General features: G+C 42.4%; 1 protein-coding gene across 1 annotated transcript in view; it reads right to left on the bottom strand.

The window, feature by feature from the left end:
* Positions 1-27,514, bottom strand: part of EVL (Enah/Vasp-like) — a gene marked incomplete at its 5' end in the record, with an annotated part of 150,131 nt that overhangs the window by 38,516 nt on the left and 84,101 nt on the right. Inside the window, one exon of the mRNA XM_084270708.1 lies at positions 25,912-26,089. Coding sequence (XP_084126834.1) covers positions 25,912-26,089 — 178 coding nt within the window. The remainder of the gene's footprint in view (positions 1-25,911; positions 26,090-27,514) is intronic.

Genomic DNA, 27,514 nt, shown 5'->3' on the forward strand with positions numbered 1-27,514 from the left:
TAAATGTGTGCTTGTGTTTTGCTTGTTCTGCAGTCTTGCCTACACATTAATGTAAATTACACGCATTGTAACCCCACACTGAGAAGCATCAGATCTAATTGTTTTCACAATGAATTTCACTGGTCATATGTTCTCCTAAAAATGGTGTTATCACGGAACTGAACAAAAGCAGATTATTAATATATATGGGTAATTTATATTAAGCTAGTTATTTTGGCTAAGTCATGAGAAAATGTGAAATAAACATTTTTATCTAGATTGATTAATCTTTTACGTGTGGGCTTTGGCTTTATTTTTAGATGCTGTTAGCTAGATGCTGACGAACACAAGCGTGGAGTTACTCCCTGTTCTAGAAAGATCACAATCTAGGCCAGTAAGTCTCGATCTTCTAATAATGGGATTCCTATGTGCGAGGCAGGGGCATCTTCCAGATGATCTCCCATCAGCTGAGATGTCCCATCAGCAAGATGGGGAGGGGTGCTGCCAAGCCCCGAGCCTCACAGTGTCCTGAGCCTTGATCTGCGAGTCAGATGCATACATGTAATTTATTGAGGTTGGCTTGGTGAAACCCAATGAACCACCTTCCGAACAGATGGTGGCTGTGCCACTTTTTCTTTCTTGTCTCTTTCAATATCCTTGTTTTCATCTCTCAGAAGAAGACAACAGCAAAAATGTATTATTTTACAGTTATATGCTTGCCTGGTTAGGGACCATATGCTTGAAGTCAAAGACCCAATTCTGCAAAGTGCTGAGCTCTGTGTAAGAGGAGCCAGCAGCACCCGTCTCTCCAGGCATTCTGAGGAGTCAAGAGTTTCTAAGATGTGTTAAGTCAGCACCTTACTATATCAATCCACAGCTCCTCCTTGCCATTCATCTTAATCTTATCCTAAATTCTTCTAATATCTAGAGGATTTGGCATAAAAGCCTTTTCTTAAACTTCTCCCTCATTCAGCAGTTTTACTGGAGCAGAAGTAGGAACAACTGGTCAATTTAAAGTATTCTGAAGGTTCATATGACTTTTCTACCTTCTTGGGGCATTTGTTAAACCCTTCTTTTCATGGCCAACATCAGATTGGTATAATTTTGTTTTATGATCTTTTACATAAAGGTGTATTTTTTGGCTCTTATTAATACAGTTAGGATTATCAAAAAAGCTTTCTGCAACAAAATATTATCCAGTCTCTATGTGACACACAATCTTAAAGAGTTGCTCTGTGAACCACAGATAGGCTACTTGGGAAATGCCAGATGACGTATTTGACTTTCAGCTCTACTGCAATGGACAGCTAATTAAATGCTTTGCTAATAATAGTATTCTACATTTTAGGAGATAAGCTTAATTACTTGTGGAATTTCAGTAGAGTTTTGCAGACATGCCTGCATACTACTGATAGCTAACCCAACTTTGGTTTAACCATACAATGGGCTCTCATTTCTGTTTCTTTAGTTTAGATGTATCATTAGTGAATAGAAAATGTCACTGATGGAAAGAAATAAAGGATTCTGGCATTTCTTTGCTAAATTCTGTTACTACATAAAAATAAACATCAAATCAATGCAATAAGAACAGACACTCATCACAGAAAACCCTCAAGGGAATTCAATGGAATTCAAAGGAGAATCAACAGACAACACCTACGACTCTTGTCATTAAAATATCATGCTTGTAATTTGCATGCAATCTGTGGTCTCTGAAATGCCGTGCAGTTCATTACGTTCAACAAATAATTAACACTTTGACAGTGACCAGGGAAACTTAAAGGCTCTTCACTTCCCAGGTTCCCTGAGAGAAACACAGCTTTCCCAGTGTTGCAGTTGTTCTTTGGTCAAGATAACAGAGTTTTTACTATTTACACTCCACACTCTCAGCAAGCACAGCTGTGATTTGAACCTACAGTACACAGCCTAAATAAAAGAAATACTTCTCATTCGTGGAGCAGTGATGCCATCTGTTTCATCTCTTCCTTAGAGCATGCCTACCCAACATGGCAGGGCCATGCCAAGGTACATGGCAGACCAAGTGAGCTAGCCAGGTTCAGGATAGGGACACTACCCTGCCAGGCATGCTTTGATTCCCACACTGACTTGTGCACTGAGGCTGGGAAATGCTGACTTTGTGTCTCAAAACGTAGAGACTTTCCGGTTACCCTACCTTCACCCTGAGAAGAAAGGAGGACAGCTGAGATGAAAGGCAATATAAGCCCTATGTATCTAACTGGCCTAGAGTCAGTTCAGCACCAGTAACACTAAGTCCAGCTTCAGACTCCACCGACACAGTGGAGGGTGACACAGATGGCTGGGAACTACAAATGGGACATGAGGCGAGTCCACAGAGTCATCTTGTTCAGCTCAGGGAAGGGAATGTTGAGGAGCAATCTAACTGCTGGTGCCACTGCCCAACTGGTTCATGATGGGAAAGTCACAGCCCCGCAACAAGGGCCTTCTTGTGTGGAGAAGTCTCCATCCTTGGTGATGCTCAAAACTCACTGGGACAAGGCCCTGATCAACCTGATCAAATTCTGAGTTTAACCTTGCTTCAGGCAGGTGCCTGGCCTAGATGGGCTCCAGAGGTCCCTAAATAACTGTTGGAAAACACTGCAGAAATTAAGGAGGCAAATATCACTAGTCTTCACAGCATCTGGAGAGCAAATAAAGGAACTGTATCTGATCATGGTTTTTACTGCAAAATGAGTTATCTACTGATGCCCTGGGGTCCACTAAGCAGCTTCTAGATCTTAATTAAGGTAGTTACTTCAAAGATAATTCAGCATTTAATATCTATCTATACTTAATATTCTCCTAAATGATTTTCCTGAATATGAGCTCTGCTGTTACAGATGATCTCATATGAAACAAGGGATAAAAAAGCAGATGGATGCTGACTTAGTATTAAAATTCTCAGCAGCACCAAACCCCTAAAAGACACAATGCAATTGTGTATGCTACAGCAAAGTAGTCAAAGTAGAAAGATTCACATTCATTCAATAATAAATAATTTCATGAGACTCTGAGAGCTCAGGATCTTTGACTCAGAACATTGTTTGCAGACTTCAGAATTCCCAAATGAGGTTAAGAGAGCTAAATGATGACAGTTCCTTCAGTGCTACTCCACTCTTTCTGTGTCAAGGAACAATTGCTCTAGGTTATGATTGCTCTGGTAATTAAAAGGGGGTTCTGGTACAGCCCATGCTGCAAAACTACACTCCTATTTGGAAAGGGGAAAAAAAAAAAGAAAAGCAAAACTAAAATGGTTAGTGTTAAGAAGAAGAAAAGACATGCTGAAAGGACAAAACAACTAGTGGTGTAATGAAACTTAACTTTGAGCTGCATAAATAAACACAGCTACAGCTGCTTCCAGAATTTAGGAAAACGCCCTGAGCACATGAAATGCGGCGGTTACCATGGCGATTTGCATACAGTCATGCATCAGACAAATACGGTGGCTCTTTTCTAATCTAAACTCCCAACTACAAATGTTAGATCAAGTACAGTAAATGCCTTGTCTGCAATGGTGGGAGATTATTCAGGTAAATGCTTCCATGACCCCTGGGGAGTGACCACCCTCTACATGTGCAGGGCTTCATAGTCTGGGAGCAGCTGGTTGCTCTATACCTCCACTCTGCCCATTATAAAGAAGAGAGTGTGTGTGCGCGGGCTTGTGTGTGTGTGTGTGTGTGCAGAGATAGCAAGCCTCCCTTCTGAAAGAGATGTGACTGCATGTGGTATAGGGATGCTCCTCCTAGCCCTGCTTCGTGGCACCCTATTCCTCAGTAAATGTACTGAAGCTCCTGTACGCCTCCAGGACCCAGTGCTGCTCGCTGCACCTACAACCTGGCGCTGGAAAATCAGCTGTCAGTGCTTTGTGCCTGTCTGGATACCCAGTGTGCCCAGCATTGCCCAAATGCTGCCTTGCCTGGGGCCCAGATGTGAGCAGCTGCCGCCATCCCCACACAGACACTTGGGTACAGGCTCAGGCTGGGATGCTGTTCATTTCCTTCACAGCAGCCTGTAGGGCTCTGTGTTTGGGATTTGTGTCTGCAACAGTGATGGCAGCACACTGATGTGTGTTACACTCCTCTCTGATTTCCATGAGGGAAAGGAGGGACAGGGCAAGGGAAGCTGGGGAGCAACTGCATGTCTGAAATGGCAAAGGGACCTTCCTGTCCTTTGCTTCTCCTGCTGCCTGTCCTTACCAGCTGACTATGGGCAGCATCGCTGACTGTTTGGAGATGCACTGAGGACCAGGCAAGCCCCTATCATCTCATAGACAGGCTCTGTGGCCAAGCACGGTGCCAGCTAAGGGAGCAGGCATCCACCACTGCCACTGGCAGGGGACACTCCACTGACTGGGATTGCCTGGTATCCTGCCTGAATATGCAGCTGGCAGTGCTGGCATCCAGGCATCTCATCTCTTAACACCCCGAGCAGCCCTGCAATAGCTTCAAAGAGTGTGTGTGTAAAAGGCACTGAACCATGGACAGCATAAGAAGAAAGCCAATAGATCTGGACATGCTCTGAAAGGATGAAAAGGCACAAAAATGTTATTCTCAGAGGGAAGGTAAGGGGCAAAAAGGTGCATGGGTCAGGACTTGCAGCTGCCAGGACATAACAGAGAGAGACAATGGGGTGCATGAGGGATTGCAACCAGACAGACCACCTGGGCACTGCAGATGGGAACTGCCTCTGCACTTAGGTGGAGGGACCTCAGTGTGGCTCTCTCAAGGGCATCCCTCTTTGCGGCCTGCCTTCCTGATGGATAAACACACCACGCACAGCTGTCATGCTGGCATGTGTGGTCTTGGAAAAAACCCAAAGCTACATTTGACTGAAGGTGGGAATGAGGAGAAATAGCAAACGACAAGGAAATGCACAATCAGAAGTTCCCCTGGTGATAAAGGTGTGTCTAGCAGAAATCACGGTCTCCTCAGCAATGCTGCACAACTGCTGAGGATACACCTTCACTCTAAACAAAACATCTTTATAGAATACTTCTCACCTGTGATAATGCAGCTGTGCCCTGAACATGCCCTTGGCAAGAGCACACTGTACAGACTTGCTGGAGACGAGGTCTCCTGGCCCGTCTCCTTCCCGCTCCGGGGCTCTAGAAAATTTGGGAAAGAAGCTGGCAGCACAGCGAGTCCTCTCCAATCTCCAGACGCTAACGCTTGGCTCTTCTGCTCTGCGATACAAAGCCACTTGGATCCTACCACAAGTGGGTAAGCACAGGCTTAAACATACATCTCTGGGCAGTCACACGGGACGACTGAAGTGGTTACTGCTAAGCACACACTCAGCTGCAACCCCAAACCTGGGCTGGCGTGAATAAATAGAAGTGATGCATTGTAACAGCAGGCCTGGAAGCAGCGTTATGTTGTGCTTACACTGCAAGAGCAGAAAATAATTGATTTTCAGAATATGGATGTCTGAAGGACTTTATGTTGCTTCTGTACCAATGAACAAGGTGTTTTGTCAGACTCTCTCTGCCTGCCATCTCTTACTTTCCTTAAAAAGGACCAAATGAAAGACAGAAAAATATTTTATTCCTCAGTTTCTTTTCAGTTCACAAGGAATCTTTCAATATAATTTAGAAAATTAAATTACAGCCTCACCCCTCTCCAAATTAGGAATGTTAAGAAAAGAAATTTTGGCAGAACAGTATTTTTTATCCAAAACACCTAGTGCTTTTAGGAAGATTGAACTGAAAGCTGGCAAACCAAAGCTTGTCTTTTTCTCATTGAAGAGGTTTAATTTGGACAGGCTGCATCCATTTCTTCTTCTTGACTAGCTGATGTGCTTATGTTTCTCATAAATATAATAACCAAAAAAGTAATCTACAATAATGAGAAACCAGAATGGTCCAGAAGGCAGCATTTTGGCTTCACTTCTGAGACAAACAGAGACAGCCTTTTGGATATACACCCTGGACCAGTCAGAACCAGTACTTGCAGGCTCTCAAAAAGGCAGACAGGGTTTGGTTTTCAAGGACATGGAGTGTTTTTAACTCCCAGAGACAACACAAAGTGCTGAGCTGCTCAGGACTTCTCACATACCTGCACAACAGTCACTTGCTCACTCCTGGACTGGACTTGCCATTTCAACTGAAATTTGAGAAAGGGGACAAAGGAAGAAAAAAAAACCAACCAAGCAAAGTGCCCCATTCTCATGCTAGTCCCCACAGCAGCTGGTCACTCCAGCTCGTAAGACAACACACATTGCACACAGATGACCAAGCTTGCTTTAAATGGCATCACAGAGCAAAGGCATCCTTCCTCAGTTCTCAAGCAAGCACGAGTAGAGACAATGTTGCTGTAGACCTGAGCAGGCCTGCTGCCTGCTTGCTACAAAAAATTTCAAAGTACTCTAATAAAGCAGTTGTTAAATCCAACTTGTTCTGTTAAACTTGAGGCATTCACTTCTAAGCTGACACAACAAATCATCACATAATTCTCGTTGCTGAAATATGCCACCCCTTGAGCTTGGATCTTCTCAGAACAAAGAAGAATAAGCTAAAATATCACACTTCACAGCTGGAAAATATTTTTTTGTAAAAAAAGGTACAATCATATATCTGCCTTCTGTTACACTGAAATTCATTTTATAATGGCTCTGTGAATCTCTTCACAAAGTTCAACTGCAGAAGAAGGGTGGAGGTGACCAGAGAGCTCAACTGAGTAGCCAATAACTTGCCATCCTCCCAAGGGAAAGTACTGACATCTGCTTTAGTGACCATGTAGCCACGTAATTGACAGTAAGCATTACTATCTTTTAAATAATGATAGCTGCAAAAAGGGTTTGGGGTTTTTTTACTTAGAAGATGTGATGCTGAAACACCCAGACCAACCTTCCAAGGCAGGTCAGGATAACACCAATCTTCACATGATGGGTTTCCTTCCAATGAGTATTTGGGCTGATGACAGCCCAACTCACCCCGTCCATATGACCCAGCCAGACTGATATTTCAAACAGACTTTGACCAACACTGTAGATTGACTTATGCAATCAGACAGAGTGTCCAAATGAGATGTTGTGGAAAGCCAACACCTAAACACTGGTGTGCGAATGCCAGTGAGAATAGGATCCCCCCATGGGATGAGGAACTCCCCAGGGAATGAGGGGAACATCATCTCAAATACATCACAAAACATCAGGGCTCCTGAGGCTGGTTTGCATCTCTGCTCACAGAGGCAGTAACAGGAAAAATGAACAGAAATTCCCCTAGACCACAGTTCCTTGGGACAGGCAGATCATGAAGAGCCTGTATCCGGAGATGGCTTGAGCCCTCACCCACAACCCATATCACCCATTCCCCTGGAACAGTGGCTTGAACTTCTCTTCCAGTGTGAAACACAACTTTGCAAGGGTTAGTAGCCTCTGAAGTTAAGAAAGTGCCCATCCCTGGTGGTGAGTGAGTTTATGGGTATGGCATAGGAGAGGACACCTCAGCAGTACCACACCAAAACCAGAAGCTGCTTTGAACCCCTCCCTCTGCTCAGATGTCCTCTGCAGCAACACTTAGCTGGTGAGATGTTTATTCAGTCTCAACATATTTTAGCAAAGCAGTTCTGAGGTCCAAGCATGAAGACCTTTCTGGATGGTGGACCGGGCTGCCGGTTTCCACTCCCTAGCACATGACACCAGCTGGGGATGTATTTGCTTTTTACCATTTCAACCAAAGTAATAAAAACATTCACATCGCAAATAGAGGGGAAATTGTAACATGTACTATTAAACAATTGTAATAAAAACCTTTTAAGCCCAGGGACATCAGTGGCACCAAATATTAATGTCGTCTGTAATAACATGATCTATTTTTAAAACATGTTATTAGACACAAAGACTACTTTGTATTTGATAATGAGTTTGCAGTTTTCACTATGTACCAGTACATAAATACAAAGACACCTGCTGAATGTTTTCTGTGAAAACTTGCTTGCTTTTGAAAGTTGTTCCTCAAAAGAAATTTTAAAAAGTAATAACTTTTCACAATCTTGGGATTAACAATTCTGTAATTTGTATTTTTTTAAAAATGCAATTCCAGGTAATGTACTGTGTTACACTGGAAGAGAATAATTACAACAAGGTTTCTGCTCTGCTTGTTTGGGCTTACGAGCTGAGCATTAATTTTCCTCAATGTCTGGTGAAAGCTCCCTTGCTACACTCCTGGTAGCAGCACAGCTCCTCCCAGGGTAACATATATAGTAGGGAGAGGAGACAAGCAAGACCAATTCAGTAGAAGAACTGAACCATGGGAAAGCTTTCAGACAGTTGTTCTATTTTTAATCAATAGTCTTAGTTGAGATGAGAAATTGCCAAAGCAGCTATGAGTAACACCTCGAGGAAGTTTGGGGGAACAGACTGGCAATATTATGAAAAAGCAATGTATTGACACATTAAATCGGAACCTTGTGAAGTAGCAGGGTCACAACGATCCCTTACTATCGTCAGTCAGCACCAAAGAAGCCCTGACTGTGTTTATAAACTCTGCAGTCACTCACACTTGGGGATGTGAGTGCATTTTATTTTATTTTCTAACAAGGACATTTCAGGGGGGAGAGCTAACCTCTCACAGAGATACCACGAAGCCTGTCTCATAGCATCAGCACACCTTGCTACCCTTTGGCTGAGCAATGCAATTCTTTCCCAGATACCTTCTTTCCTTACCAAAGTATTGCACAAGACAGCAGATTCCTCAAAACACTTTCTCAGGAAACCTTCCTGCAGGAGATGAAATACCTCCATGAATGGAGATTTAAACAATTCCCTGGGCAGCCTCTTCCAGTACTTGACGACCCTGCTGAGGGAGTTGGATAAATGATCTTCAAAATTGCCTTCCCACCCATTGGCTGATGGGGGCAAGAAATTGCTCCAAATGTCCAAGTCCACCCAACCTCTGCAGATGTCCAAGGTGCCTGGGGGACAGCCCTGCTGGCTCACACCACCCCAGATCTGCTGTCCCCAGAGCTGTAATGACTACTCTGGTGGCTCCTCATCCCTCATCAGGTCTCATAGGCCACCACTGCAAGAAAGACGTCTCTTCCAAGGCAACATCACACAGATTGCACATTGTAACTGGGGTGGTGGGGTGTGGCATGGGAATCTGGATCCACACAAGCTTCTGTCTGAGTCATAGAAGATGAAGCACAATTCCCCCAGGGGACCAGTTACATTAAGGATAAGAATCCCTTACCAATTGTAAACTTTATTCTCCTTTTAGTTAGAATGGCCTTTACTTCCTTTGAAAGAAAAATCCATGTGAAAACAGTACCTTATTTGCATATACAATGTGATATCTATTTTTATATCCGTTCCAAATACGAAAGGATATTAACGTACAGGAGTGAGCACTGTCATCTGATAACGTAAGATTTAAGATAGAAGATTTCATTGCAATTCAACATAGAAATCCACCAGGAAATCTCGTGACTCTCACAACTGCTATCTCTGTTTAATTCACACAGCAGAATGAATGGCATAGGACCTTAATCTGTCATGCAAATGAATCTAAATCCTTAAATAATACTCTCTCTACAGAGCCATCGTTGTATATGTGCCCCCTTCTTTACTGCTCCAAAAAAAAGATCTGTTCTGACAAAGCCCTGCCAATAACTTCTGTTAAGTCAGTTAATGAAGACTGTCTCATGACTAAGTGCTTCTTCCCTTAATCTCTGCAAGGCATTTCCAGCCCACAAGGTGCAGCTGTTAACCCTCTTTTAGCGGCAGTTTCATGGGGAGGACTCCTGGCTATTAGATTGTTTGGCCACATGACTATGATGTTGTTCTTTTCCCATGTTCTATAAGCCATTCACTGAGCCCTATGAAAGTCTACCACCTAATTGCTATCAGTTCCCAAAGCATCTCCGTTTAGGGGAACTGGATATGCTGTTAAAAATTACTATCCCAGAACACCAGAATTTCTTTTCTTTTATGCTGTGCACAAAGAAGCCAGCTCAGACACTATGCTTCATGCTATCAACAGGTCGAATTTTGGATTTCCTCTTTTTTTTTTTTCCCAAAGCAATTGCTAACATGAACAGAACACTTAACTAAAAGAAGAAAAAGGAAGATCATTCTACCACTAACAGGAAGAAAAAAAGCAGATTAAATTTTGCTCAGGCCAATGACCTCTGTTGACAATCCCATTGCAGAGGTCAAATGCTGAACAATTTAGGATATGATGGCAGAAGCCCAAGAGACTACCATTCATCCTTAAGCACTCTGATAAAGGAATCTGTGTGAGGGGAAACACGGACTCCAGCTGAAAAAAATGAAAGAAAATAAGATTTAACAGTAACTTTTGCACTGAGCTCAGTGACAAGACTGAAATGTGGTGAGGAAAGCCCAGGAAAAAATAAATAAATTAAAAAAAAATCTCTAAACAAGGCTAAACTGGAAAAAAACAAACCCACCTAATTTTAAGGCACATCTGAACAGAAACCAGAGGAATCATTGCCCCCTTCCCAGTGCTGCAGAACAAGGAAAATGAAACCCATAAATCAGCTGATTAGCACCATCACTTGTAAGGAACACAGGGGAAAACAGTGCAAGCAGCCTCAGAAATAATGCCTACAATTGATACTTTTGCCTCTGTGCTGCATCCAGAAGTAGGGAGGCCAGAAGCAGGGACAGTCCTGGGCAGTCACATACAGGCGCAGCCGGGAGCCAAGGGCAAGGACTTACTGGCTTCTGCTCTTCACAGCCACATTCCTGCTGATTTTACATACCCATTTCCTTAATTTTATATATATAGCAAATAATGCGAATTCCTCCTCAAAACCACTAGTGGAGAGGCAGGACACTTTCAGAATCATTTTATATGATTAAAAAAAAAAAACCCAAACCACCCCACCGTATGTTTCTGATGCAATATGAGAAAATATTGGTTTAATTTATGTAGTGTGAATGCTGACAATATGTTTTGCAGTTCTGTTTAAATAGCTACTGTTCTCACGTTAGCCATAAACAAATCGTAACGCTAAAAATAGCCCTTAATAAAAAATCATCTGAAATGCAGTCATTCAAGACACTGCTGACCAGGAATCGTTCCTGCGTTACTGTTTCTAGTGCAGCAGTGCAAAAATAATTTGAGTGTGACATTTTTGTGTTTAATAAAAAAAAAAAATAGTAATTTAAGAACAATTTGTGAATTTCACAGAAGTTTAGGGGGAGTAAAACATATTTCTTTTCTATTACAAAAATCACAAGGTTTAATTTCTGCCTTTCAAACAAAACTATTACTTCTAGGGTTTTTTCAATTTACCTTGTATTTGATATTCAAAATGGAAATAGAAAAGGATGTTTAGTTTGAATTTCTCTTTATTTCTAATTGGAAAGCTGGGATTTTGTTACTGCCTTCAAGATAACCAAATACGGTATTTTATATTATATGCATTTGAAAAGAAAACCAAAGCAAAAGGTTAATTTCATAATGAAAAATATATGCTTCATCATCTCAGGATGATCCCATTTTGATTTTAGCAAAATAAGAAGCACAATCAGACATAATGCCTTTCTGGGAAAAAAAAGTTTTGGTTTCTGTAAAAACGTCTTGAAAACCCTGGAAAACATTTTTCCCAGCCTTTCCTGGAAGCTGCCCTGTGCAGCCTGCTCAAGGTGATCCTGCTCTGGCAGGGAGCTTGGACTAGATCATCTCCAGAGGTGCCTTCCAACCCCTATGAATCTGTGATTCTGTGATGAAATGGTGACCAGCACCCACCCCATGCCTGGTGTAGACTTCTCAGTGAGTACCCCAGATTTGATGTGCCTCAGGAATGCTCCAGAAGAAACACATGGTTTGTTTTTTGGCTGTATCTATAATTTAACTTCAGAAGCTGAAGAGAAACTAGAACAAATATAAGCTGTGGCAGTGAAATGTGTGAGAAAACCTGCCTGTACAACAGACTTCGGAGCAGCACTTGCATCCTCAGCCCCCACCGCTGTGGCCAGCACGCCGATGCTGACCTTTACAGCATGACCAAGGACACAGCTTTGCACTGGTGAGGTTTTTGCAATTCTTCCTCAACATATCACTGTAAAAATAGTCTCCTTGTGAATTAACACTTGCTGACCAAAAGCCCTGCCTCTAACTGTAACAGCTCGACTCGGTGGCCCCTCTGCCTACAACGTTCTGCATTATTATTTGCAGCGTCAGGGAAAACATTATTTAAAAAATCAGTAGTGTTGAAAGATGTAACTGCAAAATGATGTGATCTAAGACAAGAAATATACACAGCACAACCCTAGTTAGGCAATTTCTGGACATGCCAGTAAACTCTGATAAGCAAAAAGAAGGCAGTCTGGGGGGGGGGGGGGGGGGGGGCACTCTCAGCCTTATGAGATAATGAAAAGCCACCCAGGGGTAATCTCAGAAAGAGAAAATTATTGCAATAACAGTTCAAGAAAATGCAGTTACTCTGGGCTAACAGGAATCTTACAGCAGATAGCAAAAAAAAAAAAAAAAAAAAAAAAGGCATCAAATGCCAGCTCACCTGAAGCTCACCATATATCTATGTTTACTGTTCAAGCTTTAGTCCTGAAGTCTAAATATTAAATTTAGAGTGATCAGAAAGGTCAGAGAGATGAGGAATGAAATAATCAATAGAAAGCAAGAGGCATGCTTCCATTTGGATCCTCATCTTCGTTACACTTTCTGAACACTTGTTCCTTTCACAAACTTGGGGTAAACTCATTTATCTCAAAGAGTCAGGAGTTTGCTGCAAACTCTGCGGGGACCAAGCTTTCTCCTGGTGCCTCCTGTCTCCACTGCAGATCCAGAAACATATCCACGCACTTCGGTCGTGTCTCCAGAGCACTGCAAGGGAGCAGCTTGCATGCTGCTGCTGCCCTTTGGCTCTCCACATCCATCCACCCCTCCATCCCTGCTCAGGGGTGACCCTCCTGCGGCATTCTGCATGCTAAAGCGTGCCAGCCTTTGCATTAGATGTACCACCCTTGCTAGTCATCAGCAGCACTTAGTGATTTGGCAGGATCTGGAGGACACCGAAAGGCTTGTTCCTTTCCATCCAAGTCAGTTGGCCTTGCTTTTTTGATGATCCAAAGTATTTTCTTTTCCATTTAGCAAGGGTCCCATAAGATTTGATGACAAAGCATCCTAAGAAGTGAAGCTGAAATGTATGTATTTGTAAATGATGCAGGGGAACTTAAGCACCCAGACCCAAATGTGCAGAATAATTTCTGTTGCTGATGCCAATACCAGTTGCCTATGACATGCCAAAAAAAAAGAAACCCCAATTATCCTGTAAACTACAGTGCATTAGAACTGAACATCCATTGAAATGGATTGGACAATACCCAGACTTCTGAATGTCCTCTGGCTCCTGACCACAAAGCATCAGACTGGCACATGGGTACCTGCAGTCCTGCTCCACGCTCTACCACACTGCAAGAGATGCACCATTTCTTCACAAGAATGAGCTACTGGCATTTAGCAAGCAAGCAGCGAGAAGAGGTGATAATCTCAATGACTTGTGACCACGTGTTTATTTTTAGAGGTGTGAGAAAGTGAAGATAGAGCTCAGTCAATGATGAATAACATTCTTCTTGTGACCAGGCAAGTGGCATCATCACAAATACGTATAAGCAACACCAACTTACATGTATCACTTGTGGTAAAGACCTGTGACACTGTACTTTGACTTTTGGGTTACAACAGCTACAGTGACAGCAGCGAGAGAAGCCACACAGCCAGCTACGTGTGCATTTAAGCCTGCTCCTTCCCAGAATAATAACTCTCAGTATTGTACCCTGGGAGGTTTCCTACCAGGTTCCACCTGTGGTAAATTTTAGCTTGTCATAGAGAATCTGAACTTAGGATCTGAGGACAAAGGTTAGAGCAAACCTGGAGATCTTTCCTTGCATTGGCCAGGAACAAGGGATTTGGAAACATCAGCCGGCCACAGCTAGCTGTGGGGATCTAGACACCTCCGAAATTACCAAGAATACTCTCTAATATTTATATGGCTGGCTCCCTCCCACCTCACCCATTCCTAACCTTCTCACACTTTCAAGAGAAAAAAGACCTGAATGTCAGAAGAAGAGGTCCTACTCTTCTCCCAGTTCTCCCAGTGCATGTCTCCGAGCATCAAACCTTCAGATGGCAAGTTTCTCAGCATAGTCAATGCACATATTGTCACTTGCAATAATAATACAATGATAGATTCATCCCTAACAACATTTTTATTCACAACAATATGTTTCATTCCTTACAGAAAGCCAATTGCAATGTTTACACTAATCTGCTTAGACAAAAGAGAAGTCGTGCAGAGGACAAATCCTAGTTCATTGTCACCTACTACAAATAATTGATTCTAAAACTTCTACTTTACAAAACCCATTAGGACTGTCTCTCTGGCATTGCCTCCCAGGCAGTACTTCAGAAGCCCACAGCCCCCATGTGTAATACAGTTTTACAGCTGTGTCTTCTGTTTAACTTTTGCAGGTGATAGTGGGGGCTTGTTTCTGGAAAGCACCTCTAGGCCAGCTGCCTCTCAGCTTCCCCACAGCAGCACTCTGCCAATTTGCAGAACACCACTAGAAACTGAGAAGAATTACATTTGTAATTCCCTTGGCTCCTTCTCATGTCCTCTGAGCCTTGCATAAGAATAAAAAGGACTTCCATGCATTGAATTATGCATGGTCTTAGAGTAAAATAAAGTCATGTCCTCATTGTAAAAGAATGATAGCTCCACTGATTATGTATTAAAAATTTAATCCTCTCTGTGTCTGTTGCCTGGATGGCTTTGGTACATCAGAACTCTGTAATCACAGGCCTCAAATTCACAATCTTCCTACACAGAGTTGAGACAGAATTTACCTTTCCCATAATCTGGGTACCTGTTTTTGCAAAGTATGAAATTTAGTTAATTACAGTGGTGGAATAGGATGTCATTGGTACAGAAATAATTCCTTCATGGAACTACTGTCAGTGCATACTCATACTCCCCTCTCTTACTGGACCTTCAGATGAGGAGCAGTGGTGGATTAGGGGCGGCAGCCTGTCACTGCTTAAGCTAAGAGAAGATATTAGTACTTATTCTTGTCTATGGAAATGCTGATGTTTTTCTGCTGTCACCATAAAAGAGGGAGACAGACATAAGAAAGGAAGACTCAGAAAGGACTCAGCAGGGATACCTGGGACAGTAAAAGACAGCAGCACAGCAGGAGGCTGAGCCTGCAGCTACAGTGAACTGGGCTCCCCAAACTGAGGTACCCTCAGAGGGTGCCAGTCCTGCTGACTACAATACCCTCTCTGGCCCATGTAAAAGGACCAGTTTCTAGCCAACATCCTCTAGTCTAGCAGTCCAGGTGCTTCCTCGGGATTCAGAAGGCTTCGGTTAAACCACAGAGATACCTACAGCAGGTACACTTCAGCTGTTCACTACTGTGGAGATCACTGAAGAAACAAAGCACTATTTTGCACCAGAGGATGCTTCACACATCTAAGCCAGGGTAAAATGGCAGGTGTTGAGCCTGTGCTTGTGTCAGCAAAAGGAAGGCAATCATCCACCACGCAGCCCTCGGATTCTACCAGCCAAAACTGAGAGCTAAGGGACCAGTACTCAGTTTCTTGGGCACCAAACTGCCACCTCAGTGAGATTCCGAGGAGATCAAGAAGAATACAAGATGGGTCTTTCATGTAAGATTTGGTCAATAGAGGAAACCTGGGCTTCTATAAAGCACCTGATTCCCTCCCTTTGCATAGACAAGCTTGCACCAAAAGAGAGAAAAAACGGCAAATACCTAGCATGACTTTCTTTACATTCAGGAAATGAAACAAGCTTACACTCCTGCCTCATGCTGCTGTGCCCACAGCATCCACCTCTCTCAGCGTCACATACGGCACAGCCCCAGACACACATGTGGGTTCCCAGGCGCTGCACGATCCGCCCGGGAGTCCCTGGGAACCAGCCGTGGAGGAAATGCAATTAAAATTGATGTCTTTTACAGAGCACTCCGGAATACTAATCAAGACCAACAGATAAAGCAATCCATGCAAATCAGAGTGACGGTGATTGCTTTGCAGGGTTTGGCTTTTTTTCTGAGGAGAATCGGAGCTTTTAAGCACACCTTCAAGACCTGAATCACGTTGCCTCCCCCTCTGCTGTGGATCTGAGCACGTACAAGTGTAAAGGCTGAAAAAAAAAAGGCTTCCTGAACTAAAATCACCTATTAGCATTTTATCACAGTTGCAGTTCACTCCCCGCAGCTTGGCAGGGACTGGCAGCTTGTCGAGGCAGCAGCCAGCAGCACTGGACTGCATCCATGCTCATCACCTTTAGGTGAGCTGTCCTCTCTCTGTGGAGTAGAAAGAAAACTACACAATTATTTTAGGCCTGATGCCTGGCATTTATGCCGCTGAATTTCAGTTAAACAGATCGCATTTTCAGCTGCATTGTTTTGTTGGGATTAACTGGAGAAATGACAACAATCACTTCCATAAGGGGCTGAGACTGCATCCAGAATGCCACACAACCCAGAGCTTGTGGGGTCCCTGACTTGCTGAAAATAAGACTCTGGATGACTACATGGAGTCATCTAAGAAGGCAATTAATAATAGACTTTGTGTGAGCTCCCTGGGGATTACCAGCCAGCGGCAGAAGCTGCTCTACATGCTTTGCTGGCAGCAGCATATGGCGACTCCTTCGGTGGCTGGAATTAAGCAGTAGACTTTCCCCTCAGCTGAGCCTGTGGCTGGAGAGGGCTGCAGAGCTGTCCCTACCTCCTTGGCTGCACCGCTGACTGTCCCTGCTCAGTCCTGTTCTCCAAACACTCTCCCTGCCTTCACCAGGAACGTGTTTTTATTGAGTGTGAACAATATGGTACAGAAGGACAGCAGAATTTAAAAACGAAATTCAAAACACTATCAATTTTATTTTGATGACTTGTGAAAAATCCTCTCAGCAGCTTATTCCTGACTTCTATCTATATCCCTGTGAATTTCTGCCCGAGTTTGCTTTTGCTATAAATTAAAGAAAAAAAAAAATTACATGCAGAAAGACCATCTGTTTGCAGAGCTCAGGCAGTTGGAGAAGTGATAATCTGATGTGCATTGCTCATGTGAACACACACACACACGGGACATACACCACACACCTATTCCTGCGAGTTCTCACAGACCCTCCCAGGGAAATCCATGGAGCATCACTGAAAATACAGGTTATGCACATTAGTTTCCAGGTCCCTAATTTATTATTATTAAACCAGAGATTTAATTAATATTGTACTTACTAATTAATTATAGCATAATTAGAAATAATTAATCTATTAATTAGAAAGTTTGGGAGATGATCACAGCAAAATTGTCGTGAACCAGAGGAGGGTTCTCAGCAGCAATCCTTTACAGTCAGCAAAGAAAGAGAGCAACAGGCTGAATTCTGCCTGGAGGTGCCTGGTTGAGATACCTAAAATAGGTAACTGGATGTCCCATGAGCATCTCTTCCTCTTCCTTTGCCACACACACCACTCAGCTCAGATACAAAACCCTGTACTACAGATGCCTGCCGTTCCATTCCGGTTAACAGGAGGATTGTGGACACACAATTTACTACTGAGTGGGATCACAGCTAAGGGAATGTATGAAATATTGTGATAAACTATTTTAAGGGCTTTTAGCTGGGAATGCAGAAAAGGGATTCCTGCCAGCTCAGCAACTAAGAAACCAAAACCTGTCTTAACCCCTATACTTACGCGAATCTCAAGTTAATAACTGATATAAATTAGCTAGTACCCAACAATTAGCATAGGGTACCCATGAACAGTATAACCTATTATAAGAGTTTGGAGGGAATAACACTAGAATTAGACATTATCATCACTATCAGAATGCACCATTCAAAATGAATAAAATACATATTCCTGTGTGAGGTATATTCTGATTCTTACTAATATTGTACAAAGCTGGAGATGTCACTTTCCATACAATCTCTTGGAAATTTCTATAGTTTAATCTTCCACAAACAGATGGCATTTGAAGGCGCACAGCACCATCTCATCTGGTTTGGTGATTCAGGCTGGGAATCTCTGCAAATCTGGATCTGTGTAACTACCAGCCCAGCACATTGCCCGGTCATTTTCGTCTTTTAAGAAATTATTTACAGCATGTTAAATAATTTGTTTATTATTAGTATTGTTTCTCCTATTATACTGAGAAAAAAAATTTACAGAACATTCTTTTTGATATTTGGGTTTAAATACAACATGAATCAATCCGAAGAGTGGGTGGGATATCAGTATATGTGCAGAGGTAAACAGAGCATCATTCTGCATGGAATTACAGTATCTCTAACTCACACAAACTGCCTTAAAAATGCAATCCATGTTCTGACAAATGAAGTCATGTTATTTTAGAGACTACCCCAGGACACCAAATATCAAAGCACTTTAAGAATGACCAAAGCTTAGCACAACCCTGAAAGAAGGGTTCTAAAAAAAAGTTAATTCTCTTGCAAGGAACAATTTACCTTTCACTGAAAGAAATCAGATGCCTGATCAATCAATAAATACCCTATAGTCTATTAATCTTGAGCAAAGCAAAATGTACTGAGACCTGACATGCAAAAGTATTAAAAATTGTAAAGAGAAAAATGTTGTTCTCATCACAAAAAGCCATTTTCTCCTCATATGCTTCAGATTTTTGAAGCGCTATGGACTTCAAGCACAGACTATGGGCTTATACAGGAGGCCAGAAGCCAGACTGGGGTGTAAAACCATCGCTTTGCTAATTGTCTGAGCAGAGCAGAGGGACAGAGCCAAGGCAGAGCCCATCACTACCCACTCAATGAGCTGTGCCTGGATGGAGCTAGCAATACAGTGCTGGTGTGGGCTGGTGGCAGGTACTACTTGTCCTGCCACATGCCTTCAGAGAGGAGAGGAGGGAAAGTGACAGGGAACTCTTTCTGTCACTGAACCTCCTGGAGCGAGGTAGTTTCCACACTTCCATGACTTGAGACTGAGCTTCACTCACAGCCACAGCTTGATGCAGGATATGATGTATATATGGTCCAGCCTAACCGCCAAAAAGGATCCCATGCCAGGTAAAGAGGTCTATTCAGCAAGGAAGCACCCCCAAAAATGGTGTCCAAATGAACCAAACTGGCCCAAACTTCTTGCACATAAATTACTGGACTTCTTAAATTCTGATAGTTACTTTTTTTCTAGGCTAATATATTCTTGTGCCACTTACTGTCATCTAGTGAAAAAGCCACATTACATTTTCTACCACCTTGTCAGTTTACACCAGCGTCAGAAAAACAAGGGTGTGAAGGCAGCGGTGCTAGGGAATCTCACTAGCCAGTCTCCCCATACAGTTTCCTTCCTGCAGTCGTTTTCACTTAGTGCAGAGGAATCCAGCACAGCAAAACACATCATCAAGAAACTCAAGAGCCGTTAAGATTTGTTACGCTCTTCAAAGAACAGAGGCACCTTTTGTTGCTCTGGGCGTGCGACGGCGGCTCCGGCGCTGCTGCGGCTCTAAGCAGGGATATAATAGAGTCCCACAGAAAAGTGGCTAAGATGCATACAAGCAACATGCCATGTTTCTTTATTAGCATAACACTGGGAGAGCACTTCACTGCCCTGGAAAACTTTCTGCCGTGGATCCCTACCGTCTGGAGGGCTGAAGAACTGAATTGAAAAAAATCATGCCTACTGCTATTGAGCAGAATAATTAAATAACGGTTTGATACTTCCTGACACATGAATAATAGCAATGATATTTACAGTTCTAACACTGAAAGGAGTCTGTAATCCCAGTAGATCTATTCATGAGTGAAGCAATTCACCTCCTGTGCTCTACTCAGCTGGAGCCAAGCTAACACACAAGATTAACCAGTTTTACACTCTGCTGCTTCTGGCAGGGCCAATGTCCTCCAGTTCTGGTTGTAAACACAGTTCTCTTAAGGTGAATTCAACTTATGAAGCACACCAAGGTTCTTAGAAACGTCATGTTGGTTTGGAAACACAGGCAGTGGGCTGTTACAAGGACTGTTAGCCCCATCAGCAGGGTAAGAAAAATCCTTGGGAGCAAGACATACTGAGTGTTACTACAGCCTGAGCTGATGGTTTTCAGCTGGGGCTGAGAGGGACTCCTGCCCTCAAAGGGTAGGGCAGAGACAGGACCCCACTGAACACACAGTGGGGCACTGGTTGCTCAAGAAAATTCACATCATTTTTGCCAGTTCGCAAACAGCTCATCTCTGACTTTATCCCTATAGTAAGCAATATATTAAAATATTATTTATAAATCAAGCAAATTTTTCTGGAACAGTCCCAGCGAAAATGCAACAGAGCAGATGAAGGAAAAAGTTCATCATCTTACTTGAATTTTCCCTCCCTCTTCATTGACTTACAAAGCACTGTGAGTTCAATCAGAAACTGCTCTATCTGCAGCGCAGTTCTGAGCAGTGAAAATTTATATTGAAACTGGAGTAGGCATGAGACTGGAAAAATTGTGAAATTTCTTTCTCTAAACCTTTCTCTGGTGCTTTTTTGGAAGATGTAATGCAGAAAAGATTTATTTCTCTAGGAAGGCTTTGTTTATTAAAGAAGCAAAGGCTTTTTGTATTTTTAACGTGCACCCAATTAACTATAGCCTGTGGCTTGCTGTTTTGGCTAGCAGAAGGTGTCTGGCCACATGGATCATATTTACACTAATAAACTAAAATGTTTGTTATTTACAAGCTCTCTATGTGCACATTATAAATAGGAACAGCCTCTGGGATGTTTTGGTTAAAAGACCTGAAGCAGAATACCATACTTACAGTCCAGCAATGCCTACATACTATGAGGTCAATAGCACACTTAGAAGTACGTGTAGAGAATATACCATCTTAGTGGTTTATAATCTGCACCAACAGAGCCGATAGCTTGGGAAACCAGTCCACAGCACACTATGTAAAGCATCTCATGTGGGGCATGGATCCCTTTACACCAGCATAGTTTTGGAAGCATCTGGCTGCAAGTGGGCATTGTGTTCTGTGGTGGGTCCCCTCCATTATTGATGAGATATTTTATGTATTATGCAGTACTGTAATGAAGATGCAGTCTTTTGTCTTCCCACACTGTGTCTTCTGTGGTGCTGGGAAGTCTTGGGGCAATATTATCAAATAAAACAGTCACTGCACTGTAGAAGATAAATGCAGCTGACTGACTTTCCCAGCAGTTACACTTTGGTGCCACTGAAATATCGAGAGACGTGTGACTAGACGGAAAATTTTATATCAAAAAAATTAACTGAATATAACATTACAAAATTCTACTGCAAAAAGAGTCCATAGACTTTCCTCTGAAATCTCGAGTACCATAATCTTCATGCACATGCAGCACTGATAGAAAATTTACACATACTTGAGGCACCTAACTAGGAGAGAGATTGTATGCTATATACTGCCAGTTTATCTGCTGTCTGATGAATCAATGCTTTGCTCTTCTATTTCTCCCCTTATTTTTGAGGGTTAAAAGAGCTTTCCAAGGATTTTCCTCCCAGCAATATGGAAATGCAGTCACTTCTGGAGTAGGAGAACAGCAGAATGACTGAAGGAATGGAAGAAGATCTCAAATTGTGAAGAAATTCATCAAATCCAACTTATGGTAAAGGGGGCTAAGAGAAATAAAGAATAGTGAGGAGCAGGAAAGAGATGAAAATGTTCTCATTCCCTCTCTCAGGAAGTGTAACCACTCACTGGGAGAAGCCCCAAGTGTGCAGGCTCTGTTAAGCCCTGCAGAAAGCTTCACCTTCTTCACAGGCTGACCTACAAAATTATGCCAGGGAAGAACTTGCCCATTTTAGCTTACTGATACCCTCACCTTATGTCCTGCTGCAATGTACTGCCACTGGTCACTGCATTTGTTAAATCTCAGGGGATGTAAGCCTGAAAAACATGAACCTTTTCTGCTTACCAGACATCAAGCACCCTGTAGGCAAGATCCACGCAAAATGCTTTTTCCAGTGTCCTGCCTGGGCAAGAAATGGTGAAACCCAGCAGTGGGTGACAACATAAGCTGATGATACTGCTTGAATCAGGTAATTTATACCAGTAAAATGTCTGGCTTCACACAGTGGACACCCATGGAAAAGAAAAACAACTTAATGGGAAGCCATTTGTCATACTAATGGTCTTACTAAATGACACCATTAAAGAACTGTAAGCAAGAGACTGGTAATGAGCAAGTCAATGTTATTATTTGCTCTCATTTTGCAGGCTGGCTCAGGACCAGCTCTTCATTTTTTATTGTAAGGGAGAACAGATTAAAGAGACATATAAGGAAATCAAAGTAATTAGGCATATAAACAAGCTGGCAGGTAAACAATCGTGATTCAGTAAGGCAACTGTCAACCTCTGAAGGAAGGATGGTACACATTTGGATTATTATTTTCCTTTCAATCTTATTTTTCCCATTTTAGATTACTCCCAACACAATTGTTAGCATCCTTGCAAGGCACAAGACAGCTGAGCATGTGTTCAGCTCCTGCCCACCCGAGGACAGGCTCCCAGAGCTCCCCTGGAAGCCCTGAGAAGGTTGCTAGCCGTCCCTGTAGGTAACAGTACAACTTCATCCACTGCAGAAACACAAGCAGGCAGCAAGTTTAGACTGCGTTTTTTCTCACAACTTTCCCAAACGTTGGGATGTCAGACCCCTGGGAGGCATCCCTCCCCCGGTGATGATCTTGACACACAACCCAGGTTAACCTAGGCTCAGCAGCTGAACCATTTAACCTTGGGTATGTAAGGAAGCACGCAGCTCAGTGCTTGCTAGTGCCCCATGTAATCAGCAGAGAGATCAGCGCCTGCGGTGAACGATCTGAGGTCTCACACTCTCTCATGAAGAAGTGGGACAGTACAGCAATTCTCAATGCTGCTTCCTAACTGTATATTCATTTGAAGTGACTCATTAATTTGAAAGGCAGCACTGACTAAAGATTATTTCCAACTACCCAAAATACAGACTGCTGCGATGTGTTTTAAACTGATTCAGCTTAATGCGCCACTCAACAAACCCACACCATTGCTTTGTGAACAAGACTAGTTCTTTTCCCAAATGTTACAGTACCCTGACTCCACGTCTGCTGAAGATATGATGCGGTCTCAGATTCTCTGCTGTAGTCTACCATGATTAATTTTAGTCTGTGCAAGTGGGCGGTGGAACGAAGGGAGAAGCAGCCATGGAAGCCAGAATCTCTATCCAACTACAGGAAGATCAACAGTGTCTAAACACAGTAATGTCTCAGAAGGGAATAGATGAAACAAGTAGTGCACGTAGCATATCCCAAACTGTGGAGGTAGCTGACAGACAGGGAAATTCTGTACTCAGGTGGAATTGGCCCGAGGGAACCTCTGTTTAACTCTGGTTTTGGTTGAGGATTTTATTAGTGAAGTAGCAGTTCTGTGTGTACAAATACACTCCTTAAAGCTGTCATCCATCTGCTTAAGCACATGAGCAACTTTAATACATGGATGCGCAGATATAATAAATATATTTTTTTCCCAATGATTTTTCCATATGAAAAAATCAAACTCCAATGTAGCAGACAGGCAGCAGAATAGTGTCTGTGCCTGGAAAGAGATACAGATATGTGTGTTTGTGTGAATTCCGATTTGCATAATCCATGCTCACAAAAGTTTATGTGCTGTATGACCCTAAGAGCACCTTATATCCACTGTGTAGCTTTGCTGTGAACTTGTATGCTGAGATAATTCCAATAACTGGGAAAATTGTGATATAAAAGTCCGCAGTATAATCTATTATCAATTTGTAGTTGATATAATTTTAAAGAGAAACATTTATAGAAGCAAATTTTGTAATTAAGAAAATAATTGTTATAAAAATAATATTTTGGTAATTCTTAGTAGAATTGGTGGGGTTTTTTTTAAAAATACAAGTGCTGAAGTTCCCTTTAACCCAAATTTCAATGTTTTATAAACTCAGCTGTAAAGAATGAGACAACTGGCAACGTTTGAAACTTCTAAATCTTTATGTATGAGAGAAAAGGTGTTGTTTAAGGCTGAATATTTACCAGACCATTTTTTTCCTAGAAAAGAAAGTAGAAATTTTTTTCATCTGTGACCCAATTCATGTCTGTCTATGTGACAACCAAAAACTGTAATTGCAAGCTTTTCAGAATGGGCTGAATCTTATGTCTGTAAAGCATCTAACACAGTTTGATGTGCTAAGTAAATGAATAAAAGAATACCAAAAAATTGCAAATTATTATTTGCTGTATATTCATAAACTTCTCAGAAATCTAGAAAGCATTTTGAGTACTTAAAAATACTTTCTAAAAAATCTCAGTGTTCTTTGCAAGAAGTAGCTAACATAATTAAAATATCCACTTTAAGGTAAGTTTCTTTCATTTTAGCCTAAGAGCAATAAATTCTCATCTTGAGACTTGTGTTTCCACAAGACACCTCCCTGGAACAACCTCAAAATCCTGCAAACACCCCCCCACACACACACAGACACACTCCTTTTGACAGGAAGAGGCAGAGAGAAAAAAAAGCCACCCCAAACTTAAGGGGTTTTGAAGAAAGACAGACTCATCACAGACATTAAACCAATCAAGACCATAGTCAAAGTATCCAAATTTTAGAGTCTCATCTGGTGGCCTGAAAGGGTTGAGCACATATGAGCAGCCAAAGAACTCTGCTTTTCAGATCTGCACCAGTTTAGGATTGGCAAGTGTTGGCCAAATTTCCTCTTCAGGTCTCCTGCTGTGGCACAACTAGAGCTGAAAAGGTTCAAGCTGGAGAAGGCAGAATTCAGCTCTGATTACTTCCGAATGTAGGACAGAATTTGAGATATTTCTTGATTTTTTTTATGAGTTCCTCATTTGTCAGCTTACTAGGATGAATGGAAATAGCAAAATAAAAATGAACATTTATATTAAAAATAGACCTTTTTGTAAGATGTATTTGTGTATCAAAGATTGCTGGGGTACAGGAATAATTACCATTTTGTGGATATTTATGGTGTCAGAAACTGACACAATGTGTACAGTTGCTGCTGCACTGTCCCTCTAAGCTGCTGTCCATCACTGGCAAACACTGCAGTGAAACCTAGATGGCAGCAAGTGATGCAAACCTTGAATCACTGTGTTTCCAAAAGGAAAACACAGCTGTGGAAGGAAAGGAAAAAGACACCACACAAGTTCTGCTTTCTGTTCCCATGCCATGGATAGCTTAAAGGTTGCGGGTTGTAACTGAGGGCAATACTTCATCCTGATGCTGCAGACCAGAAACTGGTTTCCATTGAGAAACCAGGACTTTCATTTTCAGTCCTTGTCAAATAGTGCAATGACAATTTCACAGAACAGTAAACTTCCCCACAAAATTCAGCTGCAGTCAATATAGTACTGAGGGACAACATCAGTCAATGTCAAGTAGAAGCCTTTGCATTCTATCGTATGAGATAACCAAGACACCAGGCACTCCTATTTTGAAAGCCAGCCCACAAATCCAAGGGCTGTAGCTGACACTTAACACACTGGAGATACCAGGTCTGAGTGCTACCTTGAAAGTTCTTTAAAAATGTTGCTAATTTTACTATAGCTTCTGTTTATTTAAAGTTATACTCTGCCATCTTACATGTAACATGATGCAGACACAGGTGTCCATAGACCAGAGGGGCTACCCACCTGCTGACACATTCCCAAATAACCACTGATTCCCTATCATGAGTTAAGGCACCATGGAAAATGAGAAGGAAGGCAAATAAAACCTGAAAGCACGTACAATTTGTACCACAGTAAATGCTGATCTAAAGCCTGTCTACTGGAGACTAACTTTTTATGATAATGTGGTTTATAATGGCATACTATCCAATACAGCTGCACTAGGTGATTGATAACAAGCACTGTAAAATGTCACAGATTAATAATGAGTGTATTGGCTGCTAATTTACCTCCATCTTGTGAGTTCATGATATTCAGAGCAAACAGCATTGCATTGGAGAACGTGGTAGCCTCTTCTTTGCTTGCAAAATTCAAGCCATAGACCTGCCGTGCATCACGCCATTGATGAAAGGTTGGTGTCGCTTGATTGTACTTCAGTCCTTTCACAATTGAGTAATTAATCACTACCTGTGATTTGAAAGAGAGGGGGTGAAGGTTAAAAATAGTTCTGTTTTCAGTGGGAAAAAACCCCAACCCTTTGGTAAAGGTTAATTAAATTGGCAGAGCCAACTGATACGGCAGCTCCTACGTGGCTGCAAGGTAGGCAGCGTATGTTTCAATGACAGAAGACCCACACCTGGAGGTGAGATTTACAACAGTTCAGCTCAGCCTCAGGGACTTGCAAGCTAGTTTTGGAAAATCTATGACCTGCCCATGTTTTCTACAGCACCTCTGCAGGATACAGCTAAGCAGACACTGCAGACAGATGTCAGGACTCAGAGCCAGAAGCTGATGCCATGTTTTGGGAAATGATCATGCCCAATTGCAGACAAAGAGCCAGACAGAGCTGTTGGCACTAACCCTGTCCTACAGCAGATAAATGTTTGACTCACTGAGCTGGCTCTGCTTTCCTCCTCCCATGTCTCTTATCAACACCAGTTTCTTATGTCAAGGGTTTTTTTTTTTTCTCTAGAATCAGATATGCAACAACACAACCAGATAACTAAATATTTCCTCTCCCACCTCCTCCCTTGTAGTACGTGCTATAATTTCCAGGTAAAGGGTGACTGCAGCAGGAGGGTGTTTCTGTGTGCTTTAATTTAACCTGCTATGTACAATGCCCTGGTTATCCTTTGGCAGAGCAGACAGAACACGGTCTACACCAGCTACACAGTACACCTGGGATCTGACCAGAAACCCCCAATGTTAAAACATAAGCTGCAGGAGCTCATGGTGGAGAGGCAGGAGTGTCCACTACACCAGGAACAGGCCAGACAAAGCCATGCCAGAGACAGCACCCCAAGATACCCATCTGTGGGCTGACAATGGCACTCTTGTGATGGTAATTTAAGAAATAAACTACGAACAGAAAGGATCGTAATTATCCTCATGAACAGGTACAGTGCAGTGGGAAACTGAGGGAGAAAAGGAAATGGAGGCTCCCTCTTCATTAGCTCACAGAGACTGGGGCAGAGGGGGACCAGGGACAGAGAAACATAAAATTGACAGCAGATAAAGTCTGAAGTTCATTATTCAAATATAGGAAATGTGGCTTTGCATATGTAAGACTGTCCCTTAAAATGGAATTGTTTTGGATGGTGTTTTATCAAGAGACTAAATAATCCCACAAGTCCCGGTCCGTTTTGAAAGCCTATCAATGGAAATCCTCCATCAAACTCATCTGTATGGCTCATCTGTAAGGCCTACTGGAGATGGATGAGGGACTTTGGTGCATGCTGTCCAGGAGCTCACTCTTAGAGCAACTGAAGCATCCTGAACTTGGTAAAAATGGGAGCAAGCACAAAAGACAAGGGAAAAGAGACCCAGTAAGTAGTAAATGCTGGTCACATTATTATCAGGTGGATCCCACACACCAGAAAATCTACCAATACT

This window comes from Gallinula chloropus, assembly GCF_964237585.1.
Source record: "Gallinula chloropus genome assembly, chromosome: 14".
Taxonomy (NCBI): Eukaryota; Metazoa; Chordata; class Aves; order Gruiformes; family Rallidae; genus Gallinula; species Gallinula chloropus.